A 21,782-nucleotide genomic window follows, 5' to 3' on the forward strand; every position below is an offset into this window, starting at 1 on the left:
AGACTCTGTGAGGAGAGAAGCATGAAGACATATTGACCAAGCTCTGCCTAGACCAGGCCTGAACAGATACAGGACCTTTAAGATGACTACCAAGGACATTTATTAAAATAGAAGCTCAGGTCATTAAGTCAGAAATGCTTTTTCCATGTATTTCCCATCCAGAATCAAATAATCTTGAACAATCCAGGCACTATCTGTGCAGCTGGGGCTAATACATAAGTTTGTTATGATGAGTTATGTATGAAGAACGCTATTGCCTTTCTGCCTGGTCCCTTTTATCTTATTGGACTGATGCTCATTTTATTTTGTTTTCTGTTTCTTTAAAATTTAGTGTCTTCTATTTATTTTTTATGTTCCCAATTTGCTCCCTTTCTGTTCCATTTTCAATTGTTCCCGTCCTTCCTTTTGGATTTCCGTTTCGCAGACTCCACTTCAGTTCTCTCGCTGTTATGACAAACCCTGGTTGGTAAACAGTAAAGCTGGCACCCCTGTCAGGGACAGCCATTATCCTGACCTCCAGCTGCCCAGCCCCGAGGTAGAGTATGGCTTTGCTGACTAAGGACACAGTCAAGATGAGGCCCTCGCTATTGCCAAGAACTTGACCAGCTCCTCTTCCTGACATGAGTCCATGCTCTTTTCCATCTTTGTGGTGCTTGCTTTCACAGCTGACTGATCCAGTCAAGTGTTTTTCAGGGGTTTCTAACTCGGACTCACCAAAATTGGAGATAAATAAGAGATGCCTAAAACTGGATTGTTTAACAACTTTCTAACAGTCTTTAGAATAGTATTTGTTCAGGATGATAAACAGTGTCATTCCTGGCAATGGTGTTATCTGTAATCAGGCCTCTCGGAGTCTCCAAACGTTGGATACAGATGAGTTACGAACACTTTGAAATTCCACTGTGGTGCATGTTCAGCAGTGTTCTATCTTTGCCTAGGACAGAAGAGTGGCCAGTCCCCCCGCTGCCCTGAGCCACATCCCCAGGGCGGTCGGTATTGCAAACTGCTCTGAGGCTGGGTGCTGCCTCTTCAGCCAAGCACAGTATCGGTGAACACTGCTCTGAGGCTCCGATTTTTGATTCTGAATTTATTCGCCTAGGCACTTGGGTTTATGTAGCCTTGATTTGAATACACTTGGCAGCAATTAAGCATGTTCAAGTGCAGTCATTATGATGCCTGAGCACTTCCGGAAGAGCAGTGTTTCAGAAACAAAACGTGGGGCTAGCAGCTTGTCTGGTAAAGATGCAATTTGCATTCTAGTTCCTGCTGGGAAGCATTGGATTCTTGTGCCTCAAAAGATAACATTGCTTCAACCATGTAAAGCTTCAGCCAGAGAGGCAGGAGGTCTAAGAAGCCAATGCCTATGGATGGGCTGCTGCTTTGGGATTCACCCGCTCTAAGCCAAAACTCCAGTTCCGAAATATGTCTGGTGTAGAACACGATCTGGGGACCTACTGCCACTGAAACCCCAAGACTCAACCTGCCTGTCTTTTCTTCTTCCTTAATGGCTCCAGTTTCATGGAAGTCTCAAAGTTCTAAAATTTTTAATGTTTTAATTATTAAGTGCACATTCTCACAGGATTCTGACAGGTCTGCCTTTTTGTTTTGTCTTAAGGTTTTACCTTTTGTTTTGTTTCATTTTGGGGGTTCATCTTTCCTTACCTACTGGTGTTGTGCAGGCCACGTCCTGACGTGGACCCCCAGCCAAGATTCTGGGGCTGCAGTCTTCCCAGCAGCAGTGCACACAAATGATAGCTTCTGAAACTGGTGCTCTTCCTCCTGTGTGGGCCAGGAGGGTTTGTGCGCAAATGCTAATCACTTACTGTTGCTTTTGCCTTTTCTTCAATTCTACACAAGAAACACAATGAAATGGGGTGCTTTACTCTTCTGTTTATATAAACATCTTAAAGTTCCTGGAAAACAAGTGATTTCAATTGACTGCAAAGAAAAATTAGAGCAGTATGCTGTGGAATGAGTGATATTTCAAACAGACTTTTAAAAATATTCTCTCTCCAAATTAAGTTTTCTACTATCTTAAAAAAGAAAAAACACTCAAATAGGAAATGTAGCAGTAATAATAACGTTCCTCTATCCAGCTGTTTTCCAGCTTAGGAATGCTTCTACACAATTTATTCATTCCACGAATTCTTATGAAGCCCACCTTCTGTGCCAGACCCTGCTGTAGGAGCTGAGAATGTGACAGTGAACAAAACGAAGTCCTGCTTTTATGGCACTCGTGCTTTATTTCAGGACAGCACACAAGTGTATCATACACCAGGTGGTAATAAGTGCTATGCAGAAAAATGAAGCAGAGGAAGAGAACGGAAAGGTATAAGCAGTGTTCCTTAGAAGTGAAGCAGGGCCTCTCTGGCAGGTCATTTCAGCAGAGCCACCCCAAGGAAATGGGAAGTGCCTCACAAGCACTGGGGATGGGGCTGTTGGGGGATCAGCAGGGAGGTCAGTGTGGCTGGGTAGACTGGATGAGAGGGAGTGTGACAGAAATGGAGCTGAGAGGCAGGATCTATCCCTGATGCCCTGAGGAAGAAGTAGAGACAGATGTTAACATAGGCAAGTCAGAGAGCCTAGCTCCAAGTCCAGGCCTCTATTCTTCATTCAGAACCTTGATCCAGATATCCCAGCCCCCGTCATACACTTCTTCTAACCGTTTATTTGATCTACAAGTTAAGTGATTTTATCTGCATTTTATCACTGAGGAAACAGACTGACAGACCTTACTTAGCTTGACTAAAGTTACCACACCCTACCTAGCAATAGAGATGGGAGTGATATTTGGATCTCCATATTAAATATTTAAGTATGATTATGAGTACTTTATTTCAAATTTCTAACCCCAAAACTTGAGGATGCTTTTTAGAGTTATCTGGATTTTTTTTTTTTCCGTTTCTAGTGGAAATTTGTGAGTAATATAAGATTCATCAGTAAATTTCTAGTAGACATTTGGAAGACGTTTTGAAATTATATTGCAACATTGATCCTTTATCTTTAGGAATTCTCAAAATACATGGCATATGACACTTTCAAAATAAATCTTTGTTTTCCTGGACTTTTAATTTGCTCTTCAGTCGATTAAATATAAAGAGTCTTAAGTAGACCTTTTAAAAGGAAGTTCTATGAAAAATTTTACCAAGAAAATACAGCCTTTTTTATTTTTTTTTAAGGTTATTCCATCGGCAGGCAGCAAGTTGAAAAGACCAACACCAACTTTTCATTCTAGTCGAACGTCCCTTGCTGGTGACACGAGCAATAGTTCTTCCCCAGCCTCCACAGGGGCCAGAACGAATCGGGCAGGTAAGTGCCTGCCCCAGGACCTGTGCATTGAATGAGGGGTGAGGGGGAACAGCTAGGCTAAGGATTTGGAAAGAGCAGCCTCTCAGTGATGTTTCACTCTTCCCCAAAGAGCAAGTAACAAGAGAGGCTCTTAGGTGTGATACCCAGACAGACCTGCAGATGTTCTGCCAACTGTTCCTTCTTGTCCTGTCACCACAGCTAGTGACTGAGGCCTCTGAGAGCAGATGCTTCCACACCAATTCCATGCCACCTGTGCTTGATCGGAAGTGATCCTTTTGAGAGAATGTAGAAGGAAGAAGGGGCCTTCCTCAGAAGCCATCCAGTATTGGGACTGGCAGTTTGCTAGCAATTTACCTAGCACCCCATATTTATTATCATTGCTGGTAAGGCAAGAAAGTCAGGGAAATACCACATCTGTTCACCTGTTGATGTTCCTTGTGGAAACTTAGGAATTGGCCTCATTTCCCAGCTGTTTGTCCTCCTAGGCGTTGCTCCAGCTACAGGACTCTCATCTGGGCCAAGGTGATGGAGCAGCCCTGCTTGACTACACTGTAGGGGCTCACAAGGGAAAGCTGGTCTTTGATCCTCAGGAGGCAAGCTTCTCAAGCAGAATCACAAAGCCAGGGAAGAATGTCCACGTAGATGGGAAGGTCGGGGTCCACAAGGCGTTCTAGGTTCCAAGGTCCCAGAGCATATAAGGTGGTGTTAGGATCAGAGCCCTGGTCTCTGGTTACTTGTTATCCACCCCCACCTACCATGCCATCTGTATTAAGTCTGATGCTTTATTCTTGAATTCCAGACCCTAAAAAGTCAGCCAGTCGCCCTGGGAGTCGGGCCGGGAGTCGGGCCGGGAGTCGGGCCAGCAGCCGGCGAGGAAGTGATGCTTCTGATTTTGACCTTCTGGAGACGCAGTCTGCTTGTTCAGACACTTCAGAAAGCAGCGCCGCAGGGGGCCAAGGCAACTCCAGGAGAGGGCTGGCTAAGCCTTCCAAAATCCCCACCATGTCTAAGAAGACCACCACTGCCTCCCCCAGGACTCCGGGTCCCAAGCGGTAACACTGTACAAGCACCCCCAAGCCTCTATCCACTTTGAATCTTACTCCATACATTGGGTGTATATTTATTCTGAGCGGGAGAAGTTATATTGTTAAAAGTGTAAAAGAATAATTGTGTTATGAAGCTGCCTTATTTTTTTTTCTTTTGTAAGTTACTATTTTCATGTGAATATTTATGTAGATAAAATTTGCCTCCTGGTAACCCTGCAATGGATGGGGCCCAGAAATGAAATATTTGAGAAGAACAAGTGAAAAGGTCAAGATAAGAATGTGTATTAAAAAAAGAAAAGAAAAGCCTCTAGGGTTTCTGCGCAGTGCAGGGTTATAAACCTGCTTTATCTTTTAGGATTATTCCTAAATGCATCTTCTTTATAAACTTGACTTGCTGTCTCAGCAAGATAAATTATATTAAAAAAAATAATAAGAATCCTGAAGTATTTAAGGAACTCTTTTTTTGTAAATCAGACACCTCAATTAGCAAGAACTAAGGGGAGGGCACTTCTAATTGCTTTTTCCATTGTTTTTAATGTGTGATTTTAGCTAAAGAGAGGGAACCTCATCTAGGTAACATTTGCACTTGATACACAGCAAAAGGAGTTCATTGCAATACTGTCTTTGAATACTGTTCCAGTACTGAGTGTTTAAAGGACAAATAGCTGCTAGAATTCAGGGGTAATTGTAATTGTTCAGAAAATGTCAGAACATTGGGGTTTTTAAGAGTCCAGGCTCATAACTTCTATCCAGCCCAGCCACCAATAATAACTCGTATGCTCACCAAGACCCAGACCCTTGGCAAGGGAGGACTTCTTGGTGGCATTGTGAATTATAGATCTGTTACCTGCATTTTTTGCTATTTATTTTAACTGGTCCATCAACTTCCCACAAACTAAGGAATGAGTTCCATAATCCTATTCTGAAAATGTGGACATAAAACAAACACTTGCTTGTCCTTTAAAGGAGTTCACCAGCACACTTGTTAACTAGTCCCGTTTGCTTCTGTCTTTTTCCGTGTGTAATAAAGTCAACTGACCAAGTGGCCATGAAGAGGAGCTGTCTGGGGCTCCTGTTCTTTAGCTGCTGTTCCTCTTCAGCACCGACCATGTTGCTGTGTGATTATCTCAATTGGTTTTAATTGAGGCAGAAACTGAAGCTCTACCAATGAACTGTTTAAAAACAAGACACACTTTTGTATTAAAGTTGCTTGCAGTAACAAATGTTTTGTATTTCCTGATTTTCTTTTCAACTTTTACCTTATGTGTAACATGTTACTCTGAGGGTATGATTGTGTTTTAAGTACTTAAATGCATTACTCAAATCAAACGCTTCATCAATTCTGGAACTAACTAGTAGATATTTTTGGTTTATTTTGTCCTTGTTAATTGTACTTACAAAGCAAGAAAGAAAAAATCAGGCTGTTAATATAGATCTATGGAGCATCTGCCCCACTTACATGATTAAACAAATATCAGTAAGATTTCTGTATCATAAACCACAAATATCCTGGTATTGGAGAGAATGGGGCCAATTTCCCACAGTATGTGAAATTTCTGGTTAAACTGGCAGAATTTCAGAGATAGAAGCAAAATTAGTCATCAAACCTAGCTCCTTTGCTTTACAGATGGAGAAACTGATAAGAGAAAGTGGATGAGAAAGTGATTTGCCTGAGATCGTAGGATTAATAAACAGCAAAAGTGCACCTTGAATCAAATCTTTGACTCCCTATTCAAGTCTGGCATTCCTATTTCTTCCACCTTCTAGTTGGCTTTATAATAATTAGAAGAGCCAAATTATTAACTGTTTCTAACAACAGGAGTTCAGCTAGGTAGTAACAAAAGAACTTGAGAGGTAAGAGGGTTCAACTTCAGGTCATCTGTGTTTTTGATCATTAGCCACACTCTTGTGATCAGGAATTGGTAAGATGGATACATTTGCCAAAACTGAGGCCAAATATCCAGATTAAAAGGAATCTGCAGCCTGGCAGATTCAGAATGAAGTGCTTCTCTCTCTTCCCTGGAATTAAGTAACTTAAAGCTGCCAGAATTTTGTGTAGGATAGTTATTTTCACCCAAATTTGCTTTCCCCTCTTTCACAGCAGCAGAATGCCAAAAACAACTTGAACTCCATCTTTTCAGAGTCTGGACTGCAGTCGGTCACTTGTGTTTCTTACCATGTAATTCAGGTTTTGCCTCATCCTTTGCAACAAAGCTCAGCTAGTAGTGGAATCTACAGAAAGTATATTTCCACTCAACAAACAGCTATATGAAAGACCATGTAGGAAATTTCGGAATTCCAGGAAATGGCTTAAAAAAACAATACCGTTATGTGATACAGGTACTAAACAAGTGATGCCAACTTGGTGTCTTGGACAAAGACAGATGCAGGATCCTAGAGTCTTGAATGATGCAACAGTACCAGCTAACATTTACTGAATGCTTACTACATGCCAGTCACTGTGCTAAGTGCTCTCTCTAAATCCCATTTAATCTCCAATACAATCCTATGATCCACAGATGATGAGTGCCACTTACGGATGAGAGCCTGAGAGAGGTTAAGTAACTGGCCCAATGTCCCAGCATTGCCCAATGTCTGGGGAAAGCCCTTGTATAATACTCCTTTCTCCAAGAAACCTTCCCTTCAGCTGCCTTCCTGTTCTGGAGTTCCAGGATTCCACTCATATCCACAGCCCCATTTTCTAGCTCCTTGTCTCCTACCCTTCAGGCAATTTGCTGGCCCTTCTGTCAGCACAGCCTTTTTTCCACCTTTGGAATGTTCACCCCAGTGTCACATTTGTTAGAGTGGGGGCCCTCAGGGGTAAGGACTGGGCAGCTTCATGTCTGGCTCAAGGCAGCACAGAGCAGCCTGAGGTGGTGGTTGCTGAATTGAATTGTGGGGTGATGCCCTTTGGGACACTTAAAACCCAGTATTAGGGTTTATGGGAATGTGAGGCCTATTGGTTAAAGAAAGCAGCTATCTCCACTCATCCTAACGAGGTATGTGATTTCTGTCAGAAGAATCAGCCCAGCACTGGGCTGCCTACAGTCTTAACTGAGAGCCCAGCATTGCACAGTACACAATTACAGGTTAGAGCTGAGGCCCCAGATGATGTGGCATAGACTTCAAGGAGAATGCAAAGGGATGCCCAGGGTCACAGAAAAGGTCACCGAAGGTGGGAGAAGATTCAGAGACCCTGAGCAAACCAGAGACTCCCTCTTACTGCCCTCTGCCCGCCACCCATGGCCACTGTCTCCCTCCCAGCCCTCCCACTGCTTCCACTCTGTCCTGTTGTGGGTGTGCCTCCAACCTCCTTGCCTCCAACCCAGGTCCCCTCTGCATCCAGGCTCTGGTCTCACTGCATCTGGGGCACTTTCAATGCATCATCTGTATGATAAAGTTCCGCATCCTTATTGGGCCTGAGATGTGGTGTGGGAATCTACCTGTTGGGTAAGACAGACTAGGCATGTGGTTAAGGCGCCAGCAAATGATTAAGAATTTATTTGATATTTAAGTATATTTTGAAGTGACTATGGGAAAATGAATTTCACTGGACATCATACACTTACTTTGAGGTTTAACCTGACTCCACAATGGGGCACCATCATCACGGTGTCTGTATACTGTGGTCCCTCCCTTGCAGAACCCAAGCCTCAGCCTCACCATGTACCCCACTCCACTCGAGCTCCAGGCTCCACTGGACAACTCATCTGCACGTACCCACCTGCCCTAGCGCTGTTCCACCCTTGCATGGCAGGGGGAAGTCCCTTAACCTCTGTGTGCCTCAATTTCCCCATTTGTTAAAACAGGGGTCTTAAATGGAATCTACCCTACAATGTGTGAGCATTAAAGAGGTGATAGAGGACATACACAGAACATGCCTGGCACATGGTAAGTGCTAATTATTACCTGCCTTTATTATGCTCCGTGGGCTGGTCTTTTGAGGAGTTCCATGAGATGCATTCCTTTGCAAGCCGCTGAGGCCATGACAATTAAGATGCACAAAGGCTTTTTCCGGGTGCTCCAGAAGGGCCCCAGAGCTCCTGGGCCCCGCTGGAGGAGATGTGCATCTCCCGGGCATAGCTGGATCAGCGCCAGGGGCCGCAGGACGCACAGCTAGAGCCGGCGGTGACCATGCGGCTGCTGGAAAACTGCGCTGCCGGGAGCACGCGGGAGCCAGGTGGGGGTGGGTGCGCCTGGAGCAGGTGTCCAGGAAAGAAAAGCCCCCAGCAGCGCACACAGGGGCACAGCGGGGTAGGCGCCAGGAGCCGTCGAGCAGCCGCGGTTGGGGGAAACCTGGGCCCGTCGCTGCTGGCAGAGAAATGTGTCCCATTCCGCGGGCACGGCTTCACCCCCGGGGACCCTCTATCTCTAGACCCGACTGAGGGGTTTCGGATCCTGGGACGACACTCTGCGCACCAGGGTGGGGCCGCTGGGTGACTCTGATAGCCAGACGGAGACTCGGGATCCCCTCCAGGGCCAGGACGCTCAAGGACATGCCCCGCGGGAGCGCAGGGTCCTGGTTACCCCGGATGCGCCGCCACCCAGGGATCCCCTGACCGCGGCCAGAGGCTGGGGGAACAGCTCGGACGGCCTTGCCCACCACCCGGCTACCCTGCCACCACCCAGCAGCCGGTATCATCTCGGGGTCGCCACCACCCGCGACACCAGCAGCCACCCGAAGCGCGGCCGGGGCGGTGGTTCCGCGGCCTTGGCCCCGCCCCTGCTCTCCCATTGGTCTGGTCTGGCGGGGGCGGGACCCGACGGCGGGGCCAGGACCAGCGGCCGGCGGCCGCGCGGCGCACCGCACAGACGGCAGGTCTGCAGAGGATGCGCCCGCGGGAGCTCTCGCCGCCCTGCCCCTGAGCGGGCCTCGGCAGTAGTGGGGCCGACGGCACGGCCACGACGCAAAGCAGCCCCAGGCCCCGGGGTTGCCCCTGCCGTGCGGCGGCGACGACCGCGTGCTCACCGCCCAGAGCTGCGGCAGGGGCCCGCGGAGGGCGCTCCCAGGGACAGCGTTGCGGTCGCGGCCGACGCCCGCCCCGTCCCGCGACCCGAGTCGGACCGGCCGCTCGCCGTCTGGCGTCTCGGGCCGCGGAGTGGATGCGCGCCCGGTGAGCGCCGGCCCGGTGCCGCCCGCCATGGCCGCTTGTTCCGGCCGGCTCTGGCTGCTGGGCCTGGCGCTGTGCGCGCTGAGCGGCGGCGGCCCCGGCCCGCGCCCCCCGCCTGGCTGCCCGCAGCGCCGCCTGGGCCCGCGCGAGCGGCGCGACATGCAGCGCGAGATCCTGGCGGTGCTCGGGCTGCCCGGGCGGCCCCGACCCCGCGCGCCCCCCGCCGCCGCCCGGCTGCCCGCGTCCGCCCCGCTCTTCATGCTGGACCTCTACCACGCCATGGCCGGCGACGGCGACGAGGACGGCGGGCCCCCCACGCGGAGCCTGGGCCGCGCCGACCTGGTCATGAGCTTCGTCAACATGGGTGAGTGCGGCCACCGGGATGGGCGGTGACCCCGCGGTGGCCGGGCGGCCTTCGCGCTGAGCGGCCCTCGGGGGCCTGACCGCCAGCTGCGGGGAGTGCACACAACCCGGGCCAGTGTGAGCGCCCTGCCGTGAGCTGGGGGTCCCCCTGTGGTGGACACGGACTCACAGGGAGTGGGGACTGCCGGGGTCAGGACGGTGAGGTCTAAGGCGTGCGGGGTCGATGATGTGGGAGCCGCAGGCCAATGCAGGAATGTGAGTCCCAGGGACGCACATTCACCGAGCCCCCCACACCCACAGGCAGGACCCAGGGTGGACTTGGGCAGTGCCAGCAGACAGTCTGGATGAGTAACCGGCTGTGATGCTGTCACCATGATAAGGGCAGTGCCGAGTAGAGGGACAAAGTGCAGTGCAGAAAACCCCGCTCACATCATCACAGGCTGGGAGGACAGCCCAGAGGTCCTGAGTCCAGTCCCAGTAGCCGCTCCCTGGGCGGGAGGCCTGGGGCCTGAAGGTGGAGCCCGGCTGTCAGGGGACCATGTGGGGAAGTCTCAGCGCAGTGGGGCAGTCTGTGGGCCAGAACCGGGGACTCGGCTTGGCATGCAGTGAGCACCCAGGCCTGTGGGCAGCTGGGGCCCTGATTGATCTCCCAGGCCCAGGCCAGGTTTTCCTCTCTGCAGAGTTTACTCCACATTATGGAGCCATTTACCCTTAAGGTTCTCAAAGACGTCTTTTCCATTACTAGACTCTCTTTAATCTACAGTCGTGAATATTTGTCCCACATCCAGGTTTCCTCCTGTCTGTGGCCAGTGGGGAGCAGGGTCTGGGCTGGGGCAGACACCAGACTGGACCTGGGGACTCAAGGACTACAGCTCAGTGGGAGGTGGGAGAGCGGTGGGCTGGAGGGCAGGGAGAGGACCCCAGCCAAGGCCCGCAGCCTCCCTTCCCCTGCAGCGTCGCTCTGAAGCCTCCCTCAGCCTGTTGACGGCCCTGATGTTCACCTCCACCTCCCATGAGGACAGCAAGGCTCAGAGAGGCGACGTCATGTCCAGGATAGCACAGCCTCTGCGTGGCCCAGCCGGGACAGGCCCAGGTTGCTTGGTGGCACATCCAGGTGACATTCCTGCCATCAGGGGTGTAGGCTTTCTGGGTGGAGAGAGCATTCGAGGAGTGTAGGCAGAGGAACCCAGGAGACAGCAGCGCAGGTATTGTGGGGTGCTCAGCCATTTGCTTCCTAAACCAGGGCAGGAGGAGGGGCCAGCCAAAGAGGCCTCTGTCCCCCACAGACCAGAGCTGAGCAGTGAGCAGGAGGCAGCTGTCACCCTTTGGTGTCACCCACTGCTGGGAACGGGACTGGGTCGGTGCTTCTGGATGCCGCCTTGCTGGCTGGAGGGCAGGGGTGGGAACAAGGAGACCGTATGTGGAACTGAGGCTGCAGCTCTGGCCTCAGGACAGGCTGCCCCAGGACTCAGGACCAGAAGAGCTGTGGGCGCAGTCGCCCCCAGCACGCCCCCAGGGGAGCCAGCCATTAGGGCGAATCATGGCCCAGCCCATGTGCTGCTTCCCTGGCATCCCCTGGGTCAAGGCGAGCATGGCCTTGGGGAGCTCCTGCTGTGAATCAAGCAGTGCCCTTAGCTCAGGAGGATCTGGTTCACTCCTGCCTCTGCTGTGTGATCTTGGGCAAGTCCCTCACCCTCTCTGAGCCTCAGGACCCTCCTTGTAAAATGGAAGTGGTAGGGCTTGATGCATCCTCAGGTTGTAATTAGTTGATAGAAGAGCAGGAGCAAAGTCAGCCCCCTTCCTGTACGGTGAGCCTGCGCCTGGTCTCTGCTGACCCGGGTCCCTCCCAGCTGATGCCCAGCCTTGGTGCCAATGTGAGGGGAACATCCCCGTGTATCTTACACACATGTGAAAGCCAGAGACAGATTTTAACAGCCATCTAAAGATGTTTCTACCTATTTTTAGGTCAAAACTAGCATTTGAAGTTCCACAGCCTTATAATTCCTCATTTCATCCATATAGCAACATGTGAAGCTGTTTTACCCCTTTTCATGAGCTCAGAGAAGGTAAGTGGCCAGCCCAGGGCCACACAGCATGTCCATGACATCAGGCAGGCTGTGGATTCCAAATCCCGGCTTCTTCCCACACCATCTCTGCTTGCTTCCTTAAGATGTAAGTTCTCTCACGCTGTGGGATAACAAGCAGATCCTTGTTCAGGGGAAGGCCAGTCTGTGGGCGGGCCCAGCCAGCTGTCAGAGGGCCTGTTTTATTCTGATGTACTAATTACACTGGTAGGACTCCTCCAGTCAGGGTAGTTTCAGCTGGTAATTACTAGGCAGTATGTGGGGATTAGACACCCACCAGGATTCTTCCCTTGTTTGGAGCCCCAGGCCCTTGAACCGCCAGGAGGCTAATGGCAGAGTGGCTGTGGGGTCAGCACCCATACCCAGGCTCCACACCTGTTGCTCCAACCCCACCTCTTATTGGCCTCGTGGCTCCTGAGAAGCCAGACCTGGTGCCTCCAGGCCCCTGATCGTCAGTGGCAGCCCGGAGGACCCAGAAGACGTCCCACAGGCCCTCAGTCAGGGCCCTGTGTCTGAGCAGCGTTAGGAGCCCGTCCTGAGGACTGTGCGTGTTGGGAGGCCAGGGCTGTGGTCAGAGCCGGGGGCCCTGCCTGGCCTGTCTGTCCGTCTCAGCCGCAGACTCTGGGCCCCTTGTGGTCCAGGCACAGTGGTGGGGAACGATGCCCACGGGGAGCAGACAGAGCCTTTGCCTGGCACCGCCTGTGCTCTGGGAGAGGAGAGCCCTGAGCTGGGCGGCAACCCCCAGGTTCTTGTACCGCCTGGGCCGCCGTTGATTCCCTCCACGTCCAAGGCCCGTCCCTTCCCTTCTCTGGGCCTCTGCTTTCCCGTCCAGTCTGTAGAGATGGTGTCAGAAAACGAGGGCCTCCCAGCCCTGCCCCCGAGGCTCCATGTGTGGGAGGTGCCTCCTCACAGCACCTCCACCCCCTTGTCCCCAGAGCAGGGGTGCCTGGCTGGAGCCGGAGCCCCTCAGGCCGGCCCAGGCCGCCTCGGGGGGGAAAGGACGAAGGAAGGGCCAGCTCTGCAGGTTCCTCCCGAATCCTTCTCCACCCGTGTCAGTGGAGTGGCAGGTGCCATGTGCCAGACTGAGAAACTGAGGCAGAAATAGCACCACAGGCAGATGTCTCGCCAAAAGTAAATGGAGCCATCTCCACTTTTGACCCAGATTATTTGATTCCCATGCTCTCAGGAGGCCCAGGATGGGGGTGTTGATGACCCGAGGCTGTTGGATTTGGGAGCAGCGGGGCTGAGTGGGGCTGAGGGACCTGGCCCGAGTCCCGCTCAGCCCCGGGACCTCCCAGCCCCGCGAACACTGTGCCTCAGTGAGTCCAGGCTCAGTTTCTTTGTTTTTTTTACTAGGGGATTCTTTCATTTTTTTCATTAATTCACTCAGCAAAGAGTCATGTGGTGTCTGTTCTGTGCCAGACATGGTTCTCGCCACTGGGACAGGACAGGGAAGGAAACACCCGCCCTCACGGAGCTGGCCACCTAGTGGGAGAGACAAATGGTGTGTACGTAAGGCACGGAGATGATGGTCAAGTGACCCGGACAGGGACACGCCACACCTGGAAAGCAGGAGGGGATGGACAGTGGGAGGGCAGGCAGGACAGGGGTGGAGGGTTCTGACCTGGGACTCAGAATTTGCACCTTGACTCCACCACCTCCTTGCAGTGTGGCCTGGACTTTCCCACCCACCTCTTGGAGCTCGGTTTCCTCCTCTGTGAAATGGAGCCCCTGTGCCACCCACCCTTGTGGGGCTGTTCAGGCATTGTGAGATAATGATCACGTACCAGAACCTTCACTCCTACCCCTTCATTTGCATCTCACAATTACTGTTACATCTTTGTCTTAAAAAGAAGAGCAAGAGACTTAGAGAAATTCAGTGGTTTTCCCACTGTTCTCCTACCAGCCAAGCCCTGGAGCAACCACTATCTGATTTCTATCACGGTACATTCAGTTAGACCTGCCTTTGAACTTCATAGAAATGGAATCACTCTTGTATCTAGTCTTTCATACAACATAATTTTTTTCAAATTCCTCCATGTTGCTGTTATATCTGTATTTTGTGTTTTGTAATGGAGTTGCATTATACGGCATGACTGCACCACACTTACGCATTCTTATTAATGGCCATTTGGATTGTTTCTGCATTTTGGTTATGAATAAAGCTGCTCTGATCATCGTCGGACACATCCTTCTTTGTATATGTTAAGCTGCAGTTTCATCCCCACCGTGCCCCTTGGGAGCTGTGAGATGCTAGACAGCTTCCTTTTAAAGTCTCTGAACCTCATCCCCTCACCTTGAAGACAAGGTGAGGAAGGCCTCCTGCCAGGGTCATGTAGGACTAAGTGAGGCCAGCTAGACAGATGCGTGCCAACCAGTAAGAACTTAATCAATGGGAGCTGATATATTACATCCTACCTCTGTGGCTTTGCACCCTCCTCATAGAATATACTCTCCCCATTTCTGCTTTTAAAAGAGGGTGGACGGAGTTTCCATAAATCTGACTGCTTCCACCCACTCACTACTCCTCCCAAAGAGACAGGCCCCCTCCATGATTAGAGGTGCCATCCTTCATCCTATGTATTTCTCTCTGGGTTCTAGTGGCTTTCTGCCTGCCTGATTCAGGGGCACACCTAGCCCTGCTTTCTCCTGCCCGCCGGAACCCATGAGCAACCTTGGAACAGGAACCAGGGGTGGCTGTTTCTGGCACCCCCTGTGCTGGCCCCCCAGCCCGTGTGGCTAGTGCTCTGGGCAGCCTGGAAGGGTTGAAAGCAGCAGGGGGCAGGGGTGCTGAGCCCGGAGCTGAAACCAGGGTGGTCAGTGGGGCAGAGGCAGAACCAGGCCTCCGCATCTTAGTGGAGGCCGACAATGGGCATGGCCTCTCCCTGGGCCCTCCCCTGGGACCCCGGGCCCCACAGTGCCCTGCCTGGAGGGAGGTGGCCTCAGAGGCCTTCTCAGGGAAACTGTTAGCAGAAGAACCTTGCTGACAGGTGACCCTATACCAATTTTGCCCCCCAGGGGAAGTCTAGGGCCACTCATTTATGTGGGCTCCAAGTCTGAAAGTCCACGTGGAGGGCCCTAGACTAGCAAGTGACCCCTGGCACTCCCCTGCCCCTCCTGAGCCTCAGTTTTCCCACCCAGACAGAGTTGCCCTGCGGGCCCTTCAACCTCTAACTGAAGATTGCACCCACCCACCGGCCGATGGGGGCCCAACAGGGCTGAGGCATTGGGGGGTGGTATGCCCAGACCCCCTCCTCGTAGGAACCTGTCCCCACAGGAGAGGCTGTGTCACCGCGGCCACATCTTCCTGGAAAACTCCCACAGTTCAGTGCTTTCCCTGAGCTTGAACTGGGAAGTCACATTCTTCTTGCTCAATGTCCTTGGGCCTATTTTGGGTCCTGGCAGGCCTGATGTGGTGGAGTGTGGGTGTCCCTTTTAATTTGGGGACTAAAGCCGTCTGAGGCCTGAACGGTAATTATGAGGGCAGAGTCATTTATGGGAACAGCTCTTGAAAAAAGTCAGTAATGAGAAGTGACCAAAAATACTTCAGAAATGAAGCCTGGGGCCCCTCTCAGCAGCTCTGAGATTTCTGGGTGGGAGGAAGCCCTCGGGATGCGAGACCGATGGATGATCAATTCTGCGGCTCCTCTGTCTGGGCCGTGGAGACCGGGTCTGGTTTCCAGTCTGAAGTGGGCCCCTTGGCCTTGTTAAGCACAGGACTGGCCAGACAGGCCCAGCCTGTCCGCTTCCAGGGCCCTGGGGGAGCCTGCCCTCCACCTCGGGGGCGGGGCCGTGAACGGGGACAAGTCCCACAAGTGAAAACGTGGGTGTCTTCTGATGCAGTCACACTGTGCTGTGGACGCCACTCAGAGCAGCAGGATGTCCCAGCCTACAGATGCTGGAGGCTGAGCCACTGTCCTGGGGACCAGGAGCCCTTGGGAAGAAGGGCCTGGCACCCCCTTTGGCCCCAGAACACAAGGGGCTCGAGGAGTGGACCACTGAGAGCCTCCCTTTTCCGCCCCACATTGCTCGGTCCCTGCCCTCAAGCTGCTCACCGTCCAGCGGGAGGTGAACCAGGGATGGGGGCCCCTGGCAGAGGGGAAAGGGGGAGGCCGGCAGGCTGACCTGTGTGGGGTCAGGGAGGACAGGGGCCTCTACAGGTGGACTGAGGAAGGAGCCTTTGGACAAGGTGGGATGGGGACAACCCAGGAGAGAATGGCTTTGAGGGGACTCCGGGGGAGGGCGTCTGCGGCCAGAGGCCAGGAGCATGAGGACGGGCTGGGCCAGTGCAGGGCCCTGGGAGGCAGAGCTGAGGCTGGGAGGGGTGTGAGGGCAGCAAGGATCGTCAGACAGTCAGATTTATTCTCTTCTCAGCCACTCTGGGCCAGAGGAAGAGGGTGTCTTTTGAAGGGTGTCTTACTTTTTGGTCAGAAACCAGAGAGACCCAGGTTAGCAGGGTGATTCTAAGCTTTGTCCAGGGCACAAAAATAGCTGAAGCCTTTGCTGGTGGGCTAGTGGGCACAGGGTGTGGCACCTGGAGATCTAGACTGTGAGTGGCAGGTGCAGGGCCTCAGAGGTAGAAACAGAATGTGGACAGTGACCGTGGGACTCAAGGCCACTTTGTGCCCACAGCAGGCCTAATGTGGGAACCAGAGGTTGTTTCATCAGAGACTGGAGAAGAAGTTCAAGGGTCCTGTGTTTATTTTCCTAGAGCCATAGTAAGGCGGCCAAGAAAGTAAACTGCTTCCGCAAGTGGAGCTTTATAGGAAATAAGGTACCTGTGGAATAGTGGTGGTATTGCTTGTCCCTGATGCTGGGCCCCTGCCCTGCCAGCCAGCCTGGTGACTCAGTGGAGCCGGCTGACCAGAGTCTCTGTTGCTGCAGGAGCCTGCAGGCCCCCTCCCACCAGCCTCGCAGGGTCATGGGCAGTTAAACTTCACGCATCCCTCCTAGGTCACAGAGCTCCCATGAAGCACTGCACTGAGAACAGAGCCACAGAGCTGTCTTGCCTGTCACTCCAGCCTCATCCTGCACACCTCCCCCTGGGCCACTAGATCCCGGCCCCATGGGCCTCCAGGATGTTTCTCAAGCATGCAGGGCCTTTGCATCGGCTGTTCCCTCTGCCTGGAAGAGTCTTCCTCTATCTCTTCACATGACCATTTTCTTCTCCTCCTCCAGGCTTGACTGTTTTTTTCTCCTCATTTACCAAGTTTTGAATAATGAGTTGATTCCTAGCATTCTCCAAAAGCAGTGGTTCTCCCCGTCAGGGGGACATTTGGCAATATCTGGAGGCATTTTTGGTTGTCACAAGTGGGAAGAGGAAGGCAGTGCCCCTGGCATGTAGTGGGCAGAAGCTGGGGATGCTGGTAAATATTCTACAGGACACAGAACAGTCCCCACAACAAAGACTTAACAATTTCGAAAAGGTTGGTAATGCCAAGGCTGAGAAATCCCAGCTGGAGGTGACCAGGGTTCCGTGATGAGGATATTAACGTGTATAATGTGTTTGAGTTTGTTGCAGTTGTTTGTCTCTGTGAAGCTCAAATTGCCCCTCCTTTGGCCATTATGAAGCCTCTGCAAGTTGGGTTCTGCGTACCTTTAACTCTCCCCCTGGGAGTTTCTGAGAGCTTCCTGGTCTTCTGGTATAAGATGTTCCAGGCTCCACTAATGCATTCCCTGCCCTGGGTCAGACGTCAGCCATTTCTCCAAGAGCCCTTGTGCCTCTTAGAGCTGGTGTTTTGGGACTACAGCCTGGGCATTAGAGCCCCCATTGTCCCTGCCTGGCCATTGTTGCTAGGCTCGTTCAGTGGACAAAGCTAGGGAATATGTATTTTCTAAGAAAAAAAGTGAGTTGAAACTTAACCTCCAGTTCAAAGTCAGGATTATAGGCTTTTACTTAAATTCTTGGATTTCATATTTCTATTTTCTTTTACACTAAATAACTCAGTCCTAGCAACAGTCCCATATTGTTTGCTTTATCCTACAGTATTATGACGATGATGTTATTGTGTAACTATTGTATATACAGTATATGTTTGTTTTTACATATTATATTTATATGTACTATGTAATAATGACAGAATAACATCATCATCATAATATTATTAAGATCTGAAAAATTAAGATCAGTTTATGGTTTATTTTGTCCTTAAGCTGTGTATGAATTACTCTTTTAAAAATCACTTGAGACAATTCCTGTGTGGTTAAGCCACCAAAAGTCAACACACTGTTTATTTACTTTATTTTGCTCTTGAGACTTAGGTATTACTCTTTGTTTTTGCATTTTGAATTCATTTTGTTTCATACTTAGGGGAAATCTTTATAAAATTTAGAAAATAAAAAATATCCAGATAAGCCCAGCTCCTACACCCAGCTCCTATACTGTGTCTGTTCTCTTTTACCCCAAAGGTAACTGTTCTTTAAATTCATTTCTTGGTTGGTAGTTTGTCTTTCTGTTTTAAAAATACAATTACATATATGTGTATATATGTATGTATGACATATATGGATTTTTATAATATTTATATTTTGAACTTTTCTTAGGTAAAAGGCACATTATCTGTACTGTTCATCTTGCTTCTTTTAAAAGTGATGTTATCTTGTGGAAAGAGGATTCCGGCAGTACATATCTCAGATGGCTGGGATCCAGCCACAGGCGAGACAGGGAGCACCCCCTGTCCCCCAACAGCCTGTCTGAATCAGCCAGGGAACCAGGGAATGAACTTCCCAACCCCCTCCCCCCCCACCGGCAGCAAAATTTTACTGGGAAAACCCGAGAAATCACGTTGCACAGACCTTGACCTTTCCCATAAATTATCTGGGGACCATCAGTCAATAGCAGCGGGTGGAAAGCAGTAAGAGGCCAATTCCAATGTGATTTCTGTGCAGTTCATTCAGCGCCAGGTCCACCCAGATGTAGTGGCAGGAGCTCAGGTAGGGGGCAGGAGCCCTGGGGTCTGTCTCCATGTGGGTATGAAAGCAGGAGACTGCGCCTGGTGGTCTCTGACCTTTGAGCTCTGATGTTCTGGAATTGTTAGCACTTTCATAAAGAAATGGTTCGTTTTTGCTCTGTATCTGAGCCAGAGCTCAGGGAGCAGCCCCAGCGGCATTGCTGAGGGGCCGCGTAGCCAAGCCTGGGCATCTTTGGGAGATTCCAGACCGTGATTTCAGGGAAAGGTGGAGGCTGGGCATGAAGGTACACTCACTCTCCTGAATAATGCGTTGGAAGCCTTTGCTTCTAATAGCAAAAATTGCTTTTTACAGTTTGATTTGACTCTGTATCAAATGGTCATTGTGCAGGTGTGGATGCTGAGGCCAGAGTTCAAGTGCCTTGACAAAGGTCAGGCGGGAAAAGGAGGTGCCTTGAAGTCGTCCAAATGGCTTTCAGTTGAACCGATATGTTTTTATGATGTTACATCATCTTTCACTGCATACTTTTATTTAGAAAAAGAAAACTGAATGTCCCCCTTTTCTCCACCATGGCTCTTGAGTTTCACACGTGAAACTCCTGATGGTTCTAGCAGGATGTCATCAACTTTGGCACATTGATGAAGCTAGGAAATCAGAGGTCAGCACTCTTCCCAGCTCCTAAACGGCCATTGCTCCCATCTCATAATCCCTGCCCTTTACATACCTGTTCTTAGCCCTGTGTGGACAGGATCTTAGTATCCCCACTTCACAGATGAGGACACTGAGGCCACACAGGGAAAGTGCCTGGTGGCTAGTACCTGGCCTGGGACCAGCTACAGGCCAGAGCATCTACACTTCTCAGTGCTGTTTTAGTGGCCAAAGGAGGGGCAGCCTGCCCAGGAACTACCATATGGGGGGTGCCAGGACCCAACAAATCCAATGGCCCAACACCAGCTTTTGACAAATAATCTTTCCTAATCTAAAAGGGCAACCACTGAAAAGCTGTAATCCTCACAGTCCCAGCAAAGGCGGGCAGTCCCCATGGGCGTTACAGTAACATCTAGTTTAATGCTCCATCCCAGAAAGTTTTGTCAGTCTCTGATGAAAAGCATTATTTTCCTAAAAATATCCTGCCTTCCAGTGCTTGCCTGGAACCACCAGGATGGGCAGTTTCCTGGCCTGGAACTCCTGGTGGTTTATCAATTTCTTAAACCCACAGGATGGAAGTTTGGAACTGGGGTCAGCAGAGCAAGACTCTCTTAAACCAGTGCAGGTGGGCCCCAGGTCATCAAGGGCAGGAGGCCACAGGGCAGGGGATGTTTACACATTGTTTGCTTACCCCCAGATGCAACATGAAATCAGTGTCAGGTCTGCAGGCAGAGATCCCAGGGGGCCCCCAGACCCAGCTGTCTGCCCGGCTGTGCCTGGGGCAGCAACACACTTAATGAAGCTTTGAGAGGAGTCGGGCCAAGGGAGTAACTGAGCCCCCCTTCCTCACTCGGTGTTGCACCCTGTGACAGCCAACAGCCTTTACCCAGTTCACCCTGAAGATCTGAGGTGGTCTGCGTGCCCTGGAATCCATGGAAATTGTCACCAAAGCCGTGTGTGTGTGTGTGTGTGTGTGTGTGTAGGGAGGAGGGGCCCCTGTGTAATGCTCATGGCAAGCATCACTTGGTGAAGGTCCAGCACCCTGCCCTCCACGCCCTCTGCCCGTGTGGGAGGACCCAGGTCCCACCTGGGTCACACTGCCTCTGAAACAGCCTGGCTGTCGGGTGGGCACTTCCTGCATGTCCAGACCCCGCTGGAGGATGGATGTTCTGTGTCCTCTCCTCCCGGACCTGGGGATGAAAAGCCCATCTTCTGCCTAAATGTGTGTCCACTGTCCCCGCCCAGCACAGCTGCTGGCCTGCCCGTCACTGGACCAGGTCCCCACCGCAAGGACAGGAAGCGCTCCCCACATCCGCCTCCGCCACCAGCCTGGGGACTTATGATCACTGAGCCCGAGAGCCAGAGAGAGAGAATCTTTAAAAAGACTCACAGACATGTCATTAAAATCTCAGTGTTGGGTTTTGGGCAAGGTGCTGGGCGGCTCCCGCACCCGCTTCCCGGAAACACAGATTTGTTTGAAAGTGACAGGAGGCCAAAGTGAGACAGCCCTAAATGCACCGTCCTGGGCCTTTCTGGGCAGCTGGGTAATGTGGGGTTCATGCCACACCTGCCACCTCCTCCCCAGACTGTTACACCAGGCCCGCCACACAGCTGGCTTGGGACCCCCAGCCTGGGCTTCACCCTTTCCTCCCCGTGGATCTCCGGCTCCACCCCAAACCACATCACTCCCCTGCTGCCAGAACCCTGACCCCCACCGGCCATAGGCGCAGCCCACCCTCCTAGGACAGAAGGCCAGCCCTCTGCATCCAGGCCACAGCCCTCACGCTCCTGACCCACACCTCCGATCTGGGGGTGCCCTCTCACCCCACGCCTGTGTGTGTGAGGTCCCCTCTGCCTAGAATGCCCTCCCCTGCCACCTTCTCCAGCTGCCAAGACTCTGTCCCATCCATCAAGGTTGGTTCAGGTGTCATGTCCTCCAGGAAGCCTCTCAGATCCCACCATGCCTTGAGACCCTCCAACTTCCGCAGCACCTGACTGGGCCTCCCCAGGTGCTGTCACTCCCACCTTGCTTCTTCTTGCTCCTTTCCTTGTCCCCCACCCTCCTTCCTCCTTCACCTAGTTCCAAAGGGATCTGCCATCCTTTGCCCTTTGGCCTTTGCGGTGTTCTGTGCCTGTCGTCCGTTCCTCAGCTCACGCGGGTCCCTTCCTTCCCAGTGTCCTAATCCCTTGACCTCATGGCAAATTCACAGTCACCCCTCTGGCCACAGCTCCAGTGTCAGTGCAGGCTCCCCCCACCTCCCATCCACACACCTGGGTGACCCTGGAATTGCCCCGTCCCACGGCTGTGCACT

The 21,782-nt window shown here is 51.7% G+C and overlaps 2 protein-coding genes across 25 annotated transcripts in view; both read left to right on the forward strand.

Moving 5' to 3' along the window:
* Positions 1-5,578, forward strand: part of MACF1 (microtubule actin crosslinking factor 1) — a 319,261-nt gene extending 313,683 nt beyond the window's left edge. For 15 of the 24 annotated variants that reach the window (XM_057500029.1, XM_057500030.1, XM_057500031.1 and 12 more), the window contains 3 exons: positions 425-535; positions 3,180-3,309; positions 4,109-5,578. In XM_057500029.1, the coding sequence (XP_057356012.1) occupies positions 425-535; positions 3,180-3,309; positions 4,109-4,365 (498 nt within the window). In that variant the 3' untranslated portion in view covers positions 4,366-5,578. The remainder of the gene's footprint in view (positions 1-424; positions 536-3,179; positions 3,310-4,108) is intronic. The other 9 variants (XM_057500035.1, XM_057500039.1, XM_036876661.2 and 6 more) reach the window with 1 other exon arrangement.
* Positions 5,579-9,152: 3,574 nt separating this feature from the next.
* The window catches only part of BMP8A (bone morphogenetic protein 8a), a 29,019-nt gene continuing 16,389 nt past the window's right edge, over positions 9,153-21,782 (forward strand). Inside the window, exon 1 of the mRNA XM_036876593.2 lies at positions 9,153-9,830. Within this exon, the coding sequence (XP_036732488.2) occupies positions 9,497-9,830 (334 nt within the window). The 5' untranslated portion in view covers positions 9,153-9,496. The remainder of the gene's footprint in view (positions 9,831-21,782) is intronic.

Source organism: Manis pentadactyla, chromosome 4 (genome assembly GCF_030020395.1).
Source record: "Manis pentadactyla isolate mManPen7 chromosome 4, mManPen7.hap1, whole genome shotgun sequence".
Lineage (NCBI taxonomy): Eukaryota > Metazoa > Chordata > Mammalia > Pholidota > Manidae > Manis > Manis pentadactyla.